Source organism: Musca vetustissima, unplaced genomic scaffold (genome assembly GCF_032173495.1).
Source record: "Musca vetustissima isolate MV318-11 ecotype Yass unplaced genomic scaffold, APGP_CSIRO_Mvet_v1 utg13690, whole genome shotgun sequence".
Classification (NCBI taxonomy): Eukaryota; Metazoa; Arthropoda; class Insecta; order Diptera; family Muscidae; genus Musca; species Musca vetustissima.
The window spans coordinates 26,292-49,021 of record NW_026880195.1 but is presented as its reverse complement, the minus strand read 5'-3'; the positions used below and the strand labels follow the sequence as shown (position 1 = coordinate 49,021).

General features: G+C 33.2%; 1 protein-coding gene across 1 annotated transcript; it reads left to right on the top strand.

The window, feature by feature from the left end:
* Positions 1 to 10,823: 10,823 nt before the first annotated feature.
* Positions 10,824 to 14,348, top strand: LOC133325637 (RINT1-like protein). The gene is made up of 9 exons (XM_061534358.1): positions 10,824 to 10,964; positions 11,029 to 11,270; positions 12,180 to 12,374; positions 12,436 to 12,556; positions 12,625 to 12,734; positions 12,797 to 12,959; positions 13,012 to 13,237; positions 13,296 to 14,088; positions 14,159 to 14,348. The coding sequence occupies exons 1-9, from the start codon at positions 10,824 to 10,826 to the stop codon at positions 14,346 to 14,348; spliced, it is 2,181 nt and encodes a 726-aa protein (XP_061390342.1).
* The last annotated feature ends 8,382 nt before the right edge of the window (positions 14,349 to 22,730 follow it).

Here is a 22,730-nt window from a genome sequence, read left to right as displayed (position 1 = left end):
AAAAAACAACAAATAAAAAAATATTTTTTTTTAAACCGAATTGCCTTGTATAGACGCATAAAGCAAGTTCAAAAGAGAACGATAAAAATTGACGCAAGTAAACTCGCCTAATATAAATCAGGACATAAGCGTCATACCTAATTCATGCGTACGAATTTTTTCACCTCAAAAGTTAAATACAGTATTTCAATGAATGTTACCCAAATACGCATTTGTTTCAAAATATAGAAAATATAGAGTTCAAAATTTTCAACATTGACAAATGCGTATTTTGGATTTTTTGTTTTTGAAGGTAGAATTTCAGTCATTGAAAAATTTGTGTTTCTATAAAAGTGAATATTTTTCGATCAATTAAAGAAATGTTTTCATCCATTTTCGCCGTTTTCAAATGGCACAGATGCAAATGAAGTCCTTGCGCCAAGGTATATTTATAAGGTAACCGTATCAAGGCAGCTGATGGTAACATTATATGTCAAACAGAATTTTGTTATTTTAATTTATAAATTTAAAAACAAAAACAATGCGTTTGCTTTTTATTGAAATACATGTTTTTATATATTTAAAAAAACCAATAACATAAATCTGGAATATTGGACTTAAATTTTTTGCGGAGCAAAACTATGCGGTGATTATCTTATACTTCAGCCTCTAACAATACCATAGTTATGACCTTCATAGAAAATGAAATAAAGTTATTGGTCCATTTCAAAATATCATTGCCAAAACTATTGGTTTTGCCTTTGACCAGAACGGAATGAACATCATAACTTAATGAAGTACAGATGGATGGGCACACAGATATGACTTGAATTTCAGTTGATACAACAGATAACATTCTACCCTTAAAGGAGATGAAATTTAAACAGAAAAAAGATAGTGGATTCTACACCCAGAATATTTTGTCCGTATTTGTGAATCTTGGAGCAAAATTTTGCTAGATTTCCGAATTTTGTATGCCTTTATCATGGTATATTTAAATTTGTTTCGAATTTCATTGGAGTCCATGGAATGCATTAAAATTCAAGGATAAATAGTCAACGATTTTTTAAGTTCTTCATTGAATTTAAGTCGCGGTTTGATGTTCTTTTTCAATCACCAATCTGAATTTGCACAAACATTCATATTTTAAAAATTACTAAAAAGAAAACAAATATTTTTAATATTTCAAAATGCTGAATTCTGATTGGTTGAATGAAATTCGCTTCAAATTTGATATGTTACGGCGAATCAATTATTATTTGCCTTGTTAACTATTTTGACATATCATGTTCCCAATTCGCCGATGCGGCTACCTTATGTATCTACCTTGCCTTGCGCATTTAGGTAATACGGACGTCTAACAAACCCTATAAAAGTGAGAAGATGAGTATTTTTGTACAGAGCACAATAAATTAGGTACGCCCCGAACATCAATTGCCTTCGATTTTATTTTTGTTTGTAGACGCAATGTTAATTATGAACCATTGATTAGAAAAATAATATTTTTATTTTCAGAAAAATTATATACGATGTCTGGGAGCAACAGGCTAACCTTACTCGGGATTTTACATCGCTGGAAGAATCTACTAGTTTTCGAAGCCTTAGTAGAACTAACAGTAGTACATCGCTTAGTTTTCACAGCTTTAGTAGAACTGATAGCACCACATCACTCAGTTTTCACAGCATTAGTAGTACTCAAAGCGGAATATTCTCTACATCTTTTGATATTTCGGACCAATTTCGATCTTTGGAACAGCCGACAAGTTTTAATGACCTCAATACATTTTTACATGTCGAAATTACAGAGTCCATATTACGACAGGTAATCTTCAGTATAGAATATGTGAACAAAAACATGTTATGTAATTTACGTATTTTATTTATCCTCTCTCAGTTGGTAAACTCTCAACAGGAAATATCTTTTCTCAATACATTGAAACATCTTTCAGACATTGATTCCAAGAACCCATTAAGCCTTACAGTCTGGAAGACAGTTGAAAAATTAGTTTCTCGAGCCAAGTTGATTGAAAGTGAAGATAATGCGGAACGATTATTAAGAAGCGTTATATCATGTCTGAATTTCCAAAATACTAAAGACGAAACAAGAGTAAGTCCACATTCCAAACAAAACAATGGAAAGGTGGAAATTACATCAGCAAAAATCGATGTGGCGTCTGCCACCTCAGCAACAGCGGTGGCGCTTCCCATCCCAAAACAAGGCGTGCCACATCTTTCACAAGCACCAGAAATCCCACCTCCACCGCCAGTTATGCAAATTAAAAACAAAACAATTCTGCCACATCAGTACACTCCTCCAAAAACGTTGAAAACCAAAAGCCTTAATTGGGAAAAAATTCCACTTGCAAAAATTTTGGGTAAACACAATATCTGGACATCAATGATCGACAGTGCAAAAAATAAAACCGAAGCCAATATCGATTTTCAAGAATTGGAGAAGTTATTTTGTTTACCAGCCGATAAAGTGGATGTCAAAAATGTAACCAGGAATAATAGTACAACCACAATATATTTGATTGATGTCAAGAGAAGTTTTAACATTAATATATTTTTAAAATTATTTAAGGGGTAAAGAGTATAAACCCAGGGACCACAATATTCAACACTACTGAATCACTTTTTTTCAGATACAAAAGCATCGAAGATGTAATCAATCTAATTCGTAGTGGGAACCATAAAATTATAGGTATGGAAAAATTGAAAAATCTTTTAAAGCTATTACCCAACGCAGAAGAAATACAAACTTTGAAAAGCTTCAATGGTAAGAGACAATATTTGGGAGATGCAGAAAAATTCTTATTGTCGTTAATGGATATACCAAAGTGAGTATGGAATAAGATAATTTATCGATATGCAGTCGGATTATTAATATATAAATTCTGACAAACTAAAGGGGGAGGTATATACAAGCATTTTACATAATCTTCTTTATGTTGCATGTTATTAAAGTATTTTGTTTATCTGACCATTTTTTACAATATTATGAATATAAATTTACAATATTATGAATAAAAAATAAAATATTACAAATTACTTATTTAAATTTCAGTTACGATTTATGGATTGAATATTTGCTTTTGAAGGAGGAGGTCACAGTCAATGTTACATATATTGAAAATGCACTACATGATCTAATCGATGCTGGAAATAGTAAGAATTATAATTACTCAATTGCATATATAACTAATTTGCGAATTTAATTCATTTTGTGTTTATTCTAGAACTAATCCAGTACGAACTACTTCCTGATATCATTTATTATTTGGTTGTTATTGGTAACTTTTTAAATTCAGGAGGATACGGCGGTAATGCAGCTGGAGTCAAACTATCATTTTTAAGCGAACTAAGCGGCATGCGAACCAATATACCTGGATTGTCTCTTATGCATTTTGTGGCACAACAAATTGAAAAAAATAATCCACATCTTTTGAATTTTACCGACGATTTGAAATATTTAGAAAATGTTTCAGGGTAAGAACAGTTATTTAAATATCGAGTTCGTATTATAAAAAATATGGTACAAACAATTTTTAAAACTAAGTTACTAAAGGAATGAGAACATCACTTTGGCCCCCTCCCTGGAATTTTTCAAATTTTTTAAGGACTATAAGCAAATTTCACAGTAAATTTTAGAGTCACGAATTTCTTTTCAAATATTTCGATGTGTTTTCGTATGGCTAATCCATTTCCTAATTTTTACTAATATATTTTTTCTGCTAAAATTAAATAATGTAGCGATTTTTAAATTTGATTTTTTACAGGACCAACACAGACCAGATAACTACAGATATTAAAAATCTGGCCAAAAGGATTGAAATATTTCAGTGTAAAATTGAACAATCTAATTTTGAAACTGATACTAATTGTGAAATAATGGATTTTCTATTGAGATCAAATCAAAAACTTAACGAACTAAAAAATCGTATTTCTCAGATCGGCTTAAATGTGGCAAATTTCTTTTGTGAAGATGTAAACAATTTCCGGTTAGATGATTTTCTTCGGAATTTCCATTCATTTTGTGTAAATTTCCTGAAGTCACGAAACGATAATGAAAATCGTTTAGAGGCGGAAAGAAAAACGTTACAAAGGCAAAAACAAAAAGAAGAAAAGCAGACACAAAGAGCTGGTAAGATATTGAGGAGGAGACATAAACAGAGGATCGCAGGCAAACTTCATTTATTTGTTTTCACACTTTACAAAGCTATATATTCGAGCTACTAGAAGAAGCATGCCAAAATCATTTTATTTTTCCCTCCACTTCTTCATAGTTATTTATAAATCAACAATTATGCATCCTCAATTTTAGAACACAAGCGGCCCACTCTGAAGGATGTTGGCAACAAATTTAAAGACAATAAAAATCATTTGAACGGGGAAGAGGATGAACTTATTAATTATTTTAGTAAGAATTTCCAAGAAGGAAGTATGTCTCGTAGATGGATATCTCGTGGCAATGTACGAGGAACTTCAAAAGCGCCTACATCGGGTGTTCAACATGAAACGGCATTGGGCATGAAGCAAGTTCAAATACAACCAGATACATCACAAGAGTATGTAATATATTAATAACAACAGTAAAGGTAAATCTAAATTACTAATATTTTTTAGATTGAATGGGCCAGCTAACATCAATAATGATAAAGCTGTCACCATGGATGAAAATAAACGTATGTTAGATATTCATTCGCAAAATATTTCCTGGGAATTACAAAGACATAAGGCTTTGCAATTTACGTCTGGTAAGTAGGCATATCGTACATTTGAATCTACGAATTTTTACTATTTTATCGATATCACAAATAGTAATCGTAGTTAAAATGTGTACAGTCTTGCAGTTTATCGAACAGACATACAATTAAAAAACACACACATTTCCATTTCTTTGGGAATAATACATGATACTTTTGTACAAGGTAACTGCTAAACCTAAAAAAATGTCCAAAATCACGCATTAGGAGAATAGATTACGAATATTCGATGCAGTAAATCTTTCATAGAATAATTCCCGTTCACTTTCCTAGTAACATTTACTCAGTAAGAATTTGCAAAGAGTAAAATATGAATTTTTCATTCTGAATATCAGTCGATGGTAAAAGAAAAGTCGAACTAAGTATATTTTCCCTTGTTAGAATTTGCAAATACTCAGTAAAACAACTTTCAAATCTGGTATATAAATTCACGCTCATTTACTGGACCTTTGGGCAAACGAACAACATAGTTTGAACAAATTATTTAGTAAACGAATCACAATTAAAATTTTTGTCCTTTATGTGTTTTTGCAGGTTTGGAATCACAGCCAGAAGTTACACGTACAAACTCAGACGAGCTTAACAACTCGGACAGGAATTGTGGCAATATAGCACGAAGAAAACATACTGCTCTTCCGCCATTAAAGATACCAACAACTTCAACAACTTATGCAGCAATGGACGAACCATTATCAGCAGTTGACTATAAGCCAAAACGTTCATTTAAATCGGTGGTTAAAGCTGTTCAAATGGCAAGACGAACCACCATCAACGAGCATGATATTCAAAAAACTATTCAAATTCTAAGAACACCAACCATTGTACCGCGTTACATATGGGACGAACACAGAGAAAAAATACTTTCCGCTCGTAATAATAAGAATAATATATTTTTTAATGATTCATTTGAAGAGATGAAAAATGATGTAGCAGGTGTAGCCATAAAGAGAGATAATGGAAATTTTATATTCTCAAATGAAATACATCCAGAAAATGGCATAGTGGAGGTAAACGGCTATTCAAAACAGCTACAGAAAAAATAGCACATGCGATAGTAACAAAGTCGGAATCTATAGTAAACGCAGCGCCTCCAAATATATATTAGGGAGACAATTTAGCCAACGAAGGAAGACCTTATAATAATCTTGACCCAAATAAAGTAAATCTTAATGGTGCTAAAAAGTCAAACTGAATCATCGACGACAATATAAATTACAATACAAATTCATAAAATTATGAACACGTCCATGGCAGAACTATACAAGGTAGTCTCATGCAGTCATATGTTTCAAAATTTTTTAATAAATTCGCTTTCAAAATTTAAACGAAAATATCTTCCTCCGAAATGTATGCAAATCTTGTGTCCAGTGGCAAAAAAAACTTTGTATCATTTTTATTTATTAATATATGTAAGTTCCCTGCCTATAAAACCTGTAAATATAAATTAAAAAATTCTTAGTTACATCTTGAGAAAAATGTGGAGCTTAAGAAAAAATATTTCTTTAATTTGTTAAAAATTTGACAATTGCCATGTGTTAAGTCCGCACTATAGGGACTTGGGTGGTTGGCAGGTACAGTGCAACAGATTCTCGAATTGAGTCAGTACCCCCAACGCGTACTCGTGAGCAAAAAAAGAAGAGAAATAAAACACGATAGTTTAATTAATAAAAGGGGTTTCGACCAATGCCGAGTATTTATTGGTAACGATATTACCTGTATGGTACAACAATATGCACGGTGGCTTACTATATAAGCCTAGGTGTCTCCAACAATATGTGTGTGTAGCCAGTCGGTAACAATAAATTGTTTGTATTGTAAGGCGTAAGTTATTTGTTTGGCTCAGAGCGTCACATCAAGTGATTGTTGTTGGTGTGTACAACGAAACGTCAACTAGCTCGTTCGACGTTTTTCACCACAAAAGTAGAACACATGTATTTATATGTATGTTACCGAAATACGTCGACGTACGAATTTTCAAAGTTGAAAAAATTCAACTATGACAGAACGTATTTTTGTTTTGAATTCCATATTAAGAAGGGTTGCCATTTTCAATTTCTCAAATGAGACTACCTTGTATTGTTATGCAATGGAACACGTCAAAGCAAGTGCTGTCCGTAATAATTCACTAAATAAAGAAAATTTTCAAAATCCATTAATTTTGAAAAGTTATACTGATTCCAAATATACGTAATAATCAACAATAAAAATTTCCGATTTTTGAATCATCAGATGTTAATAGGGATACATAGAGTAACTTCGGGTAATGTGGACCACCATTTTATTTTTTTTATATTGTGGGCGTAGCAACGGTAAAAAATAGAAACAAATTGTTTTCACAACATAGTAGATTTGTTGACCAAATATATTCCAGGTCAAAAATTATATATATTTGTCTATAAAAATGTTATTGTATTATATTTAAAAAAACTCTAAACTGCGAATAAAAATAATGTGGCGGGTAATGTGGACCAGTATGTTTGGGTAATGAGGATCAGTAAGTTAAAGGTAGGTTGTGGATTGGTAGTGATAAATTTCAATTTATTGCATTCTTGGGTAACAATGAATCAAAAATATATGGGTTCATGTTTTGGAACAATCAGAGCTACATTTTCTACCACTAAATTTTTAACATTGCAATTATTTATTATAAACCAAATTTGATGTTTGTTTTCACTAATTAGGAAAACATTTTTCAAGTACTAAATATATCGATTATTAGATCAACATTGTTCTTAAAATATAACTACAGACGTTATAACTTATATTTATAAATTTTAGGGGTTGGGAACATCAAGATATTAAACATTTTGTAATTATTGCCATTTCATATTTTTTTATATTTTCATTTAAATGTTGAAAGCTGAATGTTGTCAAACTATTTAAGACTGGTGGTCAGATGCTGGTCAGGAGCAAGTACCAGTTGATTAGTACCATTTGGCTAGTGGAATGCATGCCCAATGATTGGAACCTCTGCATCCTGTGTCCCGTGCACAAAAATGAAGACAAGACGATATGTGCCAACTAAAGAGGAATTATTGACGGAATTTGGATCTAAGTCCAAATTTATGCGAATCATTGCTTCAAACGGAAACCCATGGCATAATTAAACAAGGTAGTCTCATGCAGATATATGAGTCCAATTTTTTTCATAATTTTACTTTTGACAACATTCAGCTTTCAACAATTAAATGAAAATATCCTTCTTCGAAATGTACGCACAACATGTGTTCAGTGGCAATAATTAGAAAATGTTTATTATCTTGAAGTTTCCAGCCTCTATAATCTATAAATATATTTTGTTATATCTTAAGAGCAATATTAATAAAAAATGGAGATACTTATTTACAGAATGTATACATTTTTATATTTTTTTTTAAATATGCCATTCGACATGCAAATAATTTTAAACGGCATTTAGATTATAACTTTTTACCGGGTTACATACAAAGGAATTGACAATTTAAACCCATTGGGTTACGAAATCCAATGCAATGTAAACGTACTATTATGAAATTTATTTTTCAAACAATTGATAGATGTGTTCGAAATTAAAAAGGGTTGCCATTATTAATTTCTCAAATGAGACCATGGGATGTTTCCATTATTTTCATAAATTTGGTTTTGAAAACATTCAGCTTTCAAAATTTAAACGAAATGTACTCAAATCTTGTGTCCAGTGGCAAACATTTTATTTATCTCTTTAAAAACTGGAGGCAGTTCCTCCTCCAGCTAGTCCACTTTCAAATTGAAGATTCTACAATTTTTTATATGTGACATTTGAATTGAGAAAATAGAAAAATGAAAATATAAAAATAAAAAAAAAACATTTTCAGAAAAAATGGAAAACATGAATGAAAAAGTAAATAGCTATGAGTTCTTACAATATTCAGGATAAAGAGAATAATTAATTAATAATACACTCAAATAAGTTGAGATTTCGGTGTAAAAGGAGAAACAAGCTATTTGAAAAAGAAAATTCTGATGACATGAATTAAGAATAGTGTTGTATGAACGGGTTAATTCATGTACGTAGCTCTGAGAGCGAACTACGTTGTTCGAATGCTCGTCAAAACATGGTATTATCCAAATATGCATTGCGTATAACATTATAAATTTATTTGGGCGAGCACATGGAACAATTATAAAAGGTAACAGCAAAACCCAGCTGATTTGATTCCAACGTAATACTAGTGTCAATATGAATATGACAAATTAAGTTTTTAAAAATCAACCAACAGGAAAATTGGGAACGTATGAACGGGTTAATTCATGGTACAATAATACAAGGTAGGGCATCTTGAGGTGAATAACAAAAAAACACGAGTGCACGAGTGGCTTCTTCTGCCAAAAATAAATATACGCAAGAAGTGTTTGTGTTAAAGAAAAACGAATGAAAGGTTATGATTTCTTCCCAAAATCCAGTAGGGAATACCATCAAATGTTTGTTTCATCCATAACAAAATAATTACTTCCAGACGAACGTGTTAAAAACATAACATAATTTTCATTTCTATTAAATTTGAATATATTTCAATTTATTTTGAATTTATTTGACATTATATTCAAAACAATACACACACATACACAAAATATGTATCTTGATTTGATGGAACAAGCCACCTTGAGAAAAAATTGTAATCAGTTGGTAGCTGTGTCCTACCTTGTAATAATTATACCATGGCTGCAACCACCCACTCAGTGTTAAAGCTGGGAACAAAAAACCAAAAATTCCCTTTCCTCGCCACCCATGAGTCACTCACACAAAGTAATGGCTTCTCTCGGGTTTTGAAAGACGGGTCGCAATTGAATTCTTCACGGAATTTTTGCAATATACGCAAAAGTATAAGAGCCGGACAAGTACGTTTAAATTTTTTCTGATATGCCGGAGTGGCTATATCAAAATCCACAACAGCTTGAACAGTTGTAGTAGTTGTAGTGACCAGTTCAGTCTTAACCTTAGATATGACTTATGTTTAGCAACGTCCCTGGGGAATAAAAAAATCATAACAGCAGTTGTTCCGCATAATATTTTCTCACTTACTCTACAAACGTATGATCTTTCAATCCAAACATACCCCAAACGTCGCCGGCAAAGAACTATATCTCGTTCAATTTAACATATACACCAATTCCGCTTAGACGAAAAAATCGTCGATTTTAAAACATCGTAAATTAAAATTAAAGACGTTTCACGAACCTGATAAGGGCAATCAATTTAATAAATTTAATATTTAATTTTAACATATTAAAAATATCTATATGTGTGATTTTATGCAATGTAATTATGTTCCCCTTCTGAACAGGTGGCAAAATTTTCCAATATCACACTTAGTTTATTACTTAATATTTAATATAATATTTAATTAAATCCAGTACGATGTAAACGAGAACGTAAATTCTCTTATTTTATAGTCCAATAAAACAATGTGTTATCATGTTATAGTGAATAACAAACTAGTCGTTCCGGAACTACAAACAGCTGATTGGTTGGTCCTCCTCTCGTTTGTTTTGATTCTCATTCACCAGGTTAGTCCTCGGCTCGTTTGCTTTCACCTCAGGTTTACAGGGTTGTAATTAGCAAGCTCTGAATGTGAGCTACCCTTGCTATTCTTGTTGTTCCTTAAACCTCATTCGTAAACAATGCAACTCCTTTTCAGTCTCTATCCCACCTCATTCGTAACTTTCCGCCTTATTTTTTGACTTCTTCTTTACCGGGCATTTTGTCTTTCCCATTCGTAACATGTGGAACGTTTTTCAATATTTCTTCAGTCGGTGGAAGGTGACGTGTTTTGTTGTCGTGTTAAAAGTTAAAATTTATTAAAACAGACAATTTCTCAATTTGGACGATATTATCGGAGTCTATTTACAATAAATCGATTGTGAGGAAGATCAGAGGCATCATTGGTTTTCTGATTACTTCATTAAAAAGATATTTTTATAAAGTTTAAATATAGTATACGATTACCACCTATGCTGTAGTACTACTAGTTGAGGAAGGCAATTTAGTTGGTATTAGAAATTATATTTTCTTTATTCACAAGAATTGTCTTGCGTTTCAAATAACACACCGCGAAAAAAATGTCTAAGGCCAATTATGCAATTGAAGAACGTATATTATCGAGGATTAATAATGAAATTGGCAGCGATTTCAAAAAACTACACAGAGCATCGTTGCTGGTTGAAGACTACAAGTCTCGTTTGGAAAAACTACGGGAAAAGGTATGCACATATATATAATAACCTTTTGTATTTAGTAGTAGTCTCTAAATGTGATGAATTTTAGCTTAGCTATGAAGAGCCCAATAATGTTTCCAGTTTCAAATCGGCCTTTGAATGTGAGAAACAAACTTGTGATACCATAGACTTCCAAATGACCAAATTGCAGGAGTTTGGTAAAAAACTTGCTGAACGCATCAGAGAGTCGAATAAGGCATTGTCTGCTGTTAAGCCGGATTTAGAAGAAGTCCGAAAATTGCAGCAGTTGGTTCAATATTTGCGTATTGTGCAGGATATACAGGAAATCAGGTAATTTATTTGTATAAGAACTACATAAGGAAATAAGAACTGCACAAGGAAATATCTATATAGCAGCAATATACCAAATTCTCAAACGGGTTTAGATTTTTCGGTTGGAGAGTCTCATCCGAAAATTGTTCTGGAATCGATTCGCCAAATTACTGTAATTTTATCTACTGGAACTGCCGAAATTTACTAGAGATTTCAGGCTATTGGGATATATTTTAATACTCTCTAAACAGAAGAGTAATTATCGGTATCATTCCATTTATACGATATTTGGCATAGCGTACTGAATTGAGTTTAAAATAATGTATGTTAAGTTTCGTGAAAAACGGCTTAAATTTAGATACAGCTCCCATATTTTCGTCCAATTTAACGACATTTGGCATGGCGTACTGAATTAAGTCTAGAATTGTGTGTGTTAAGTTTCGTGAAAATCGTTTCAGATTTAGATATAGCTCCCATATATATTTTCGTCCGATTTAATGTGAATGGTAGAAAAAAGTCATTCGAATTGCACTAAATTTGTCATAGCGTACTAAATTAAGTCTAGAATGGTGTGTGTTAAGTTTTGTAAAAATCGATTCAGATTTTGAAATTTGACATAACGTACTGAATTAAGGCTGGAATAGTGTGTGTTAAGTTTCGTGCAAATTGGTTCAGACCCAAAATTTGTTCGATTGGCGCACTATTTTGTACAATATACCGAAGTAAATATAAATTAATATCTGGCAAGTTTCGTTGAAATCGGTTCCTTACTGTTTATTTATTTTTTTCATTGTTAAAGGTATACAAATATGTTCTCCCGGCCAAACGTAAAGCAGTTTTTGTAATATACGTGGGAATATTATAACAATTACTTTATGTATATAAACACTATTAAATTATATTTTTTATATACCTTATTTATTTCAGTAACGCCCTGACACAATGTATAAATGGTAAAGATGAGGCTAAAATGGTTAATCTTTATCTGAATTTATACGAAGAAGGTGATTTTGAGCACAGTGTTGTTGGTCGACTTAGCTCTGTGGAAGCTCCATTTCTTAGAACATTTGCCACACAAACTGCTATTCATTGGCATGGTTTACTAAAAGAGAGATTTGCCAAGTATGCTTACATGATAAATGAACTTATAAGTACCCAACTAAATATTTTTTTCTTGTTACAGAGAATTTGAAAATGTTTTAAAATCGTTAAAATGGGGACAAAAAGAGCAAGATTCGCTATTAATTAAACCATCAGTTGATAACATAAACAAAGCACAATTATTAGCTGAATATTTATTTTTGGTAAGCATACAAATTTTGTACCTTCCGTTGAGATATACAAAAAAAATTGTCATTACTATTTTTTCCAGTTAAAATCTCCAGCTGAAGAAACTGAACAACTGGAAATGCTTACGCCTAGCATTATATGCCAGCCCTTGTCGACAGTAACTAAATATTTAGTGGCCCCCTACAGGCAACGGTTAGTTGTCATTGATCGATATTAAATTCCCTTAATTAGTAAAATTATCTTTGCTTTTTCAGATTCATGTATCACTTCACAGGTGTTAAGCAAACAAATCGCCTCGACAAACCAGAATGGTTTTTTACACAAATCTTAAATTGGGGTAAAGAGACACATTTGTTTATTGGCAAAACATTCCAAACATCCGCAGTTAAAGCAGGAAAGCTGGATTTCAATATCAGGGTAAATATATTACATCAGTACACAAATGACATTTTCAATGATATTTTTATAGTTGGAGTTTATGCGCGGCTTAGTTCAATTGACCATTGAAAAACTAATAGCTGACATTGAGGAAATAAGCCGCGATGAAAATCTGTTTGCTCATCTATTAGATGAAACATTAGCATTTGAAGCGGAGTTAAGAGAAAACTTTGGTTATCCAGCCAGCTTTCCCAGTGCCATATGTGTGATTACACAACCGGTGTATTTACTCAAATGGATATCGTTGGAAGAAAGATGTATGTATATTGTTGTGACCAACTAATTTATAAAACTACTGTTTCCATCCGTTTCTAGTTTGTTCCGAAAAAATGGATATGATTCTGCAGGCAGAAAATCCTTGGCTTCTGATTGATCCCAATATCTATGATGATGAATTAAAAATTCCCAAATGTGCAGATCAATTTATACGACTGCTAGAGGCCATAAAAGATCGTTATTATTCCTTAATACAACCGGGGCACCAATTACAATTTTTAAGTTTACAACTTGAATTGATAGATAATTTTCGACGACGCCTAGTTCAACTTCATAGCAGCGGTATGGTGGAGAGCATACCCATATTAAATGCAATTAATTACATTAAAATGGTGTTAAGTGAGTGGGGTGAAAATGTCCATTATCTACATTTACACGCAGCCTTGGTTGGACCCAATGCTGAAGAAATCAATTCGGTATTTGAAAATCCAGTTTCCGAACTTGAACATTGGACCGAAAAACTATTGAAAAATCTAGCCACAAAAGCCGTCAATGAAATAAAGGCCAAGTCAATGCCCTACAGACACGATTGTTGGCCCACCATGCCAGATCAAAATAATAAAGAGCCATTTATATTATCACCAAGTGCCGGAGAAATGTTTCAAGTGATGGTAACTGTTCTACACAATTTGGAACGGGAATTGTCAGCGAATCTATTCAATATTACATTGAGATTAATAGCTCAGCAAATTGATGCATATATGCTGGATAGTATGATCATGAATACGAAATTTTCTCCAGCAGGTGCAGCTCAATTTAATTATGATATGACACGTAATTTATTTGCATTATTTGGTCAATATTGCAGAAGGCCTGATTTATTATTCAAGAGGTATGACAATTTCTTCGTCTAAACAGCGGTTGCTTGAAACGGAATATATATTGTTTTCTCTAAATTTCAGAATCCATGATGCTAATAAGTTGTTAAATGCTGCTCTTGGCACTGCAATGTTATTACATGAGACACTGCAAAGTGAAGATACATCGTTGGAGGACAAAATGAAGTCATTAAAAGAGTTGGGAATTGTAAATTTCAAACCAAAAACATGTGTTGAGGTCTTAGAAAGGCGAACAGATATAAGAGCGTTTTAAATATAAATATATTCAACTTCGGTTGTCACTAAAAATTATTTCGGGTTCAATAATTTATAATACTATTATAAATCGGCGTTTGATAGGGATATATGTCACTAGCGAAAAAAATTCTCCTTCTATTATACATGGCCTATTTATAACCAGCCTTATTCTGTACATTCTCAAGGGGACGATTTCACAAGCGAAAATAACGCTTTCGCTTGCTCGCCTTATTCCATGGCATGATGCAATCAAGCAAGGTAGATATACAAGGTAGCCGCATCGGCGAATTTCTACAACAAACATCGGTTGTTGTATTTTGATATGTCAAAAATATTTTGCCAAAACAAACAGATTGGCAAGATTTTTTTACACAAATTCTTGTAGAAACTGTTAATAAAAGTATTGCCAAAAAAGCTATTAGAAATTCGGAGATTTTCATTTATAATTTTGTTTTTTAATTTTTTCGTTCAACATTACAACAACATTTTTGACATTTATTTGTCCAACAGCTGGCCCGATGCGGCTACCTTATTAAATATACCTTGCAATCAAGGGTACTCCAGGAAGACAAATTGGATATCAGCTGCTCTTAAGTCTGCTGTCAAAATCCATCATTGTGAATTGACTTCCATTCTGAAAACGTAAACAAAAGCCAAATTTTTGACATTCGACTTAAGAAAAAACAGCTGACTTTCGCTAGTTGGGTGACCTTATTAATAAATCTTGGATGCAGTGACCTTATTAATAGATCTTGACTATGGCGTAATAGATAGGAAGTCTATTTAGAACAGCTGATGTCTCGATTGACTGTCAAATTCATTTGATTCATTGTTTTACCAGTTTTGTGCGTTCTAAAGCTGAACATTACTCCCAAGATTTAACCATGGTTGTTATATCTTATTTTTTTTAAGTTTTAGAGTCAGGGCACTTTAAAATATTTATAAATATAAATTATTTAGGAATTTTTTCACTGAACACATGATATGCGTACATTTCGAAGGAAGTTAATTTCATTTAAATTTACTTTTCTATACTGCCAGAAGGAAATTTATGAAAAATTCGGAAACATATGACGCATGAGACTACCTTGTATAATTATGCCATGCTACTAATTTGTACAACTTTTTTATATAAAAAAATTAATTATTGCAGGTGTTGGTAGGGGAACAGACCAAAAGTGTTATTTTAAGTATTTATCGATTACACATATAATCGATGATGGTGTTTCATCAACGCCGTTTCCTACATTTGCTTCGCCGCCGTCACACGGCTATTTAGTGTAACTCGGTTCTTTGACGTACAACCAACTATCGCTTGACTACGAACAAATTTACAATTTTTTCCGATTTTATGAATTCTGTTTTTTTCTTACCCGAATTTCAGTTGAACTCTAGTGTTTATTATTACTTGTGATTTAATTTAATTGTTCAATTGACAATTTATGTAACAGAAACGCGATTGAAACGTGAATAATGTGTCTGTCTTCTGTTTTCTAACAATTGATTAATTTCATATTAATTTCCTTGAACGTGAAGTGTCTGAAATCTGTGGTATATTCTGTTTTTTGTGCTATTGCTGAAATAGTGTGTAATAAGAATAAGGTGGGCCTTCTCACCACAATTGGCGACGTAAAGTGAAACGTAAAAAAAATTATTGGGCAATTTTAATATTACAAAGAAAATAATAAAAAGATAAAATAAACAAGACCTTGCTGTGCGTATTTTTCAAGTAGGCCTGGCTGTGATTACTCATCTTTACAATTGCATTCATTGCTTTGACTGCTTGCCTGCCTGCCAACGTCGTCCCCTTCCTTTGGCTGAATTTATTTTTAGTACTTTCCACAGTGTTCAGTGTAATTTATAAATAAATATCCTTGAGACCCTTTTGTGTGGCGGGGTGAGTACAAAATGTACTAAGAAACACATCGCCGCATCGGAGGAAAATTTTTATGACAAGAGTACCGCGTGTGAAAGTTAAGATCGATCTTTTCATAAACGACCGACACTACAAGTGAAATATGTTCTGCTGACGCCCAGCAGCGCCGCAACGTAAACGAGAGTGGCAAACGGCAACAAATCTGCTGATTTTTTTAATTCTGTTCGCCACATTACTACTTGGGTTGAAATGAAATATCTTCTTGAACCAACAACGACTCTCCAGCATCATTTGTGTTGTTAAACCCGCATCTAAATCTTCCGGTTGTCATCTTTTTTTCAACGTTCGTTATTATTCGGACTCAATTTGTTCTGTTGTGTTGGTCTTTTATTGTTTTTGAAGTACTGCTTCTCCTCTATGCCCACAAGGAATAAGCTGTTGTTCAGCCCTGTCATGAGAACGAAGAAGTAGAGTGGGAGCCTTGATATGCTGTGTTTGGAGGGAAAACAACAAATTAATGGACATCAAAATTAATTGAATGCGCGTAAAATATCTCGTACACTTGCTCACTGACGCCGCCGCCGTGCCCTGCCCGCAACTAACCCTCCAATAAAATAAATAATAGTGAAATTGGTGTAACCATACACAATCTTATTGACAACTTTTTATTTATGTCAATCTATATTTTGATGAATTTATTGAGTGAGGATAATACAAGAAGACCGACTGCCGACTAATCACAAACATATCAAAAGAGGTAAGAGGGACAATTCTTATTGATAACTTTAGTGGATTAATAAATAAACGTGCTCCTATACAGAATTGGTTTTAGGCAGGGTAGAGATTTGTATTGCTATCAATGCTTTGCCTACCAACTTCTGACTTTGGAACAAGTTAAATTTAGGCCCCACGGATCGTTTTGATATAAAGATATATTTTTTCTTACGGAAATCCATACTGGCTTGAGACCCTTGTATATCCAAGACTTTAAAAATTCGCAATGGGCACCAGAGTAATTCTCAATATAGATACATTTTGAATAGGTGGACGTTCTCATTTTTGCAGAAGTCCATACTTCTTTAAATATGGACTTCTAAAATTTTACAGGGACCCTTTGGAAATCCATACATCCTGAAATATGGAATATCTAAAGGAAAACTTTGTAATATAGGATCAGATCGCCCGCAAACTTCAAACTTTTTTTATGGACTGATGCTAACATTGACTACAGTACATAATAACTTTCTTTTAAGGGGATATCGCTTCCAAAAAATGTTTTGTTTTTTATTTAATATAAACCGTTATCTTCTTAAATTAATTGCACCAAAGTCCAAACAAAATGACAAAACAATTATTTTGTTTTGTTTTGCATTCGAGAATTTATATCTATAAAATAAGTAACTACCTATATACTACTATGGAACAACTGGGACGTTCGAAATATGTTGGCCAACAAGTGTGTTAATAGCTAATTATGAAAGCTATAGTTCTACAGACTGATTAATTTCCAACATTTTTAAGCAATAATTTTGTTGTTGTTGTAAAAATATTTGTTTCGACTTCTACTTCCGCAAAGAAACAAATTTTGATTTTTTTAATGCTTTGTTAGCTATTCTAATACGAATAATGTCCATGTTTGTAGACTAAACATGTTCATGTACTATCCAAATTAATATAACTTTGTACGAACAGTTTCCTAAATTGGCATTACACCATTGATATTGAAATAATCAATATTTAAAAAAGTCGATTTATTTCCCATGATTCACATTAGAGGCAATAAATTAACAACATTGAGTAAATTTAGCACAACATAGGAGGGGTAAACAAAAAAAAAAAAAATACAAACACATTGCATGTTACATGCAAAAGCATAAAAGAAAAATAAAAAACAACAACAGAAAATATCAAGATGGGGTGGTGGTTGTGTTTGTGGGGATGTTTAATAAAAATTTGTAGTCATGGCTTCGCCGTAATTTGTACACCATATCCATATTTACATTATATACACACAGTGGGATGTGCTATTCGAGGATGTTGAAATTGAATTAGGAAAATTTCGCTAAAATTCTCTTAATACTCATGTAGCTTGTAGATAAAACAATAAATTAAGGGTACGACAACGACAAAAAAATTGACTATGTTTTGGAGGGCAAATATTTACTTTCGACGAAGAAAGTAAGAATTGTTTGTTTATGTTTCGTTTTCACGTGAAGATTAGGAACACACACGCATACGCTAAAAACTATGTTTGTTAAATAAGAAAACAAAAACAATGGATAAACAAAAACTAAACGGTGTCGAAAGCAAAATGTTGCAAGCAGACCAATTGATACACAAGTATCTACATAGGGAGGAACGATGGTGCATATTGATATGTGCGTGTGGCACAATGAAATAAATAGGTAATTAAAACTTTATTTGTGTCCTGGAGCGTAATGCTTGAGAAAAATATAGAATTTTTTTGAACTCACTCTACAGATTATGCAAAACTTAAGTTTAGAAGTAGAGTAGTGTGCCCAAGGATCTAGCCATGTCCGAATTCCGATGTTAATCAAATACATAATTAAAAATTTTAAAGTCTAAATGATTTGAAATTGACCCATGGAGTAGTCACATGGGTCAATTTCAAAGTAGTTTTTGAATATTTGTGAAAAAGAGGGCTAACTAAAAAAATTTAATCCTTTTTAATAATTTTTTGAAGAAGAAGCCATTTCGGTTGAACACCGGTTCCAAATAAAAAAAAAACTAATAATCGAGCAATTGCCAGCTGACACACCCAAAAAGGGGTATATTTTCTTCAGCGAAGGAAACAAAAGCGTTTTCCAACACATTTGTATAGGCAATCCGACCCCATTACTTCATGAATCTCGTAAATATATCGAATTCCATAAAAAGAAAAAAACAATACTATTTTTGACTCTCCTCTAGTACCCTTGGAATACTGTGACATGAGCCTTTCATTTTTGGACTTTCTCAATAACTTTAATTAATATTTGTCAACTGAGTCAGATTACAAATAGTGTGAAATTTTGCGAAAGGCAATCTGGCTTTCAGATTTTTTTTTTTTTTAGAAATAAAATAAGCTCTTCCTCGCTATTTTTCTCAAACAAATTTCTGTGATAATTTGCTGTTTAATAGATGTACTGTATTTGTTTCTTGCCATTTTTATATATATATATATATTTGACAGTAAGTCAAAATGAAAAATCCTTTTAAAAATGATTTATAAGAGTCGTAATAGTTGTATAAACCAAATCATTGTAATTTTGACGGTGAATAACTAACATTTTAATGCTCATCGGTTTGTACCGTAGAGTTGCTTTACTTTTGTACAAGCAAAAATTGAGATAATTTGCTTTTCCATACATTATTTTTTATATCAAATTTAATTAATTACATTAAAATTAATATTGTATATATACTTTTTTATAAGTACCCGATTTAAAACAGACAAAAACCAACACGATATCTTTGTTTTTGAAAAAAGTCATGCGGCCTTTATTATCCTTGCAATTTTAGTTGCATTGGTTTTGGCCACCAGTGTATATCCTGATGAAAAAATCAACTCGATATATATGTTTTTGAATAAGTTATGCTGCATTTATTATCCTTGCAATTTCAGTTGCTTTGGTTTTGGCTACCAGTGTATATCCGATTCTGTTACAGTTGATAGTTATTGAAAACAGTTCGTAGCAGCATATCACACTTTCGAATAGAAACATTTGAATAACATATCATCATCATAATCTGCATCACAACGCAAACTTCACATGAGTGCGATGACACTAAAAACACAAAGCGTTACCGAAAACAAAAAATAAGCGTTAATGTCGATTCTCTTTATTATTTGTGTGCAAAAGCCAGGCATTTGTGTAAACGGCAGAATGGATGAGCATTGTTCGTTTCTAGTTTTGCGTAGCGGAAGTTGTGGAATTTGTCGTTGTTGCTGCTGCGAAAGCTAATGCAGTTGCTTTTCCTGCTGCTGCTGCTGCTAGTACTACTGCGACATTATCATATTGAGTAGCACTATATACATATACACAATGTTTTGCATATGCATATAAACGAAGGCTTACTAATGGGTAACATTTCTTTTTTTTTTTGCATTTGCTATATAAATATGCAACATTTCCATTTCATACAACCCAACGAACAATGTACCTGTTGTGTTTTATTTGCTCGAGTTTGCTCGAATGTGAAACATTTTCCCACATATGGTGTGCTCCATTCCGAATACCCAAAAAATATTGGGAATATAATTCGATCACATGTAGCCTTGTGGATCGAAAAAATGAGATTGTACGTGCTTTTCTGAGCACATACAAATTTATAAATGAATGTAGTGTTAATATTTAATTTTTTACAACATTTAATTAAAAAAGACTGCATTCAGATTAGCTTTTGTAGTAAAATTAAAGAAAATAAAAAGGCTCTTTATATTAACAACAATGTTTTTATTGCCCGTTGCCGTCTCATTTGACGAGGAGGATGTCGACGCCAATGATGATGTTGTGGATTTTTTCTGTGACGATGAGTCCCTTGCTGACTTGGATGGTGAGGCCGACAAAATGGCCGTGGATGCTGTATTGGCTGTCATTTTGTCGGGGAATGTCGATATCAGATTGTTGCCAAAGGCATTGTTATCCATACCCATTATACTATACGCCGTAATGATTGCTAGAATTTTGTGAGCAAAATAAGGACGAGAAATCGTTTTCCAAAACGATAACGCAAGACCGCATGTTGCAATGGTCGTGATACAAAATTTTTTACATTTCGATTGGGACGTTCTACCTCATCCTTCCGATTATTATTTTTCCTCTCCATAAAAAATTCTCTCCTTGGTAAATCTTTCAAATCTATAAGCGAAATAAAAACGCACACAGATGAATATTTTGCAAGTAAGCCTCCACAATTTTTGAAAGAGGGTATAATGAGGCTTCCTGAGGGATGTTATAGAACAGAAAGGTTCATATATAACACAATAAATCAACCTCAAACAACAAATATCGTGTACTCATTTCGCATCAAAAAAGGGAAGAAACTTATGGGTCAACCTAATATTTTCTTTTTGATCACGAGAAAAATCATACTTAGCTGGCTTGTGACGGAAATTTCGTTCCATAAGCCGAGCTTAGAAAAGATTTCCAGGCACATCGGTCTTATGCGTAGTTTTTACAATTTGAAAGACCATTTTCGGCAATGTTGTCTTCGACTTGATCATTCCATCGTATTCTTGGCCTTTCCCTTCTGCGTGAACCATCAGCTGGTTCGCTAGCCAACGTAGTCGCTGCATACGTCTAACAATGTCGATGTCCGAGAATAGCTGGTGCAACTCATGGTTCATTCGACAGCGATATTCACCGTCAAAACAGATCGGCCCATAGGTATTTCGGAGAATTTTTCTCTCAAACACTCCAACAGCTGCCTCATCTGCTTGCGTAAGTAACCATGCTTCAGATCCATATAACAGCATGGGTACTATCAGCGTCTTGTAGAGTGTGAGTTTGATCTGGCGGGAGGTGGCCTTGCTTTTGAGTTGTTTGCTCAGACCTTAGTAGCATCGTTGACCATTACTTTCCTTATCCGAATTCCAAAACTGATGACATTCGTTTTATTTATGGCGGTACCAAGGTATATAAAATCTTTGACTACCTCGAAGCTGTAGTCCTCAAGTTCCGCAGTTGGTCCGAGTCTACTGGGTGTCTTGCGCGTTGATACCATCACCTTGGTCTTCTCGTCGTTTAATGCCATACCCACTTTGGCATACTCCTCAATTTGTTCAAAAGTGGCTGTTACCGCTCTCAATGTTTGACCCATTATGTCGATGTCATCGGCGTAAGCGTGTAACAGGTGTTGTTTGGAGTGCAGAGTGCCATTCCTGTTCACTTTTGCCTCTCGTATGGCCTTTTCCAGCAGGATGTTAAAAAGGTCACACGACAAATTATCACCTTGTCTAAAGGGCTCCGAGAGGTCCTTTCCGACTTTAACTGCTGATCTTGTGCCTGTTAAAGTTATCCTGCATAGCCGAATTAAATTTGAAGGAATGCGAAACGCAGACATGGCTTTATACACCTCTAAACTGATAGGGCTATCGAATGCGGCTTTATAGTCGACGAATAGGTGGTATATGTCGATGTGTTTTTTGTGGGTTTTTTCCCGTATTTGGCAAAGAGTGAAAATCTGGTCAATGGTGGATTTACCAGGTCTGAAGCCACATTGGTATGGTCCAATAATGTCATTGACCATTGGCTTCAGTCGTTCACACAGTACGCTGGATAGCATACCAAGTTCCTTATTTTTTTGTTTATATGTTTGAACTTCGAAGTTTACAGATATAGTTTACAATTGGATGACAAATAAAACGGTATGTAGATTAAAACTTTTTGCCGGGTTAACCTACTGTATGAGGATTTATTTGGCATATAGGCAATGGAATTGGCAATTTAAACCACAACCGGTACAATGTAAATGTACTATAAATTTACACGAACATAAGATTTCGAATTGTGAAATTGT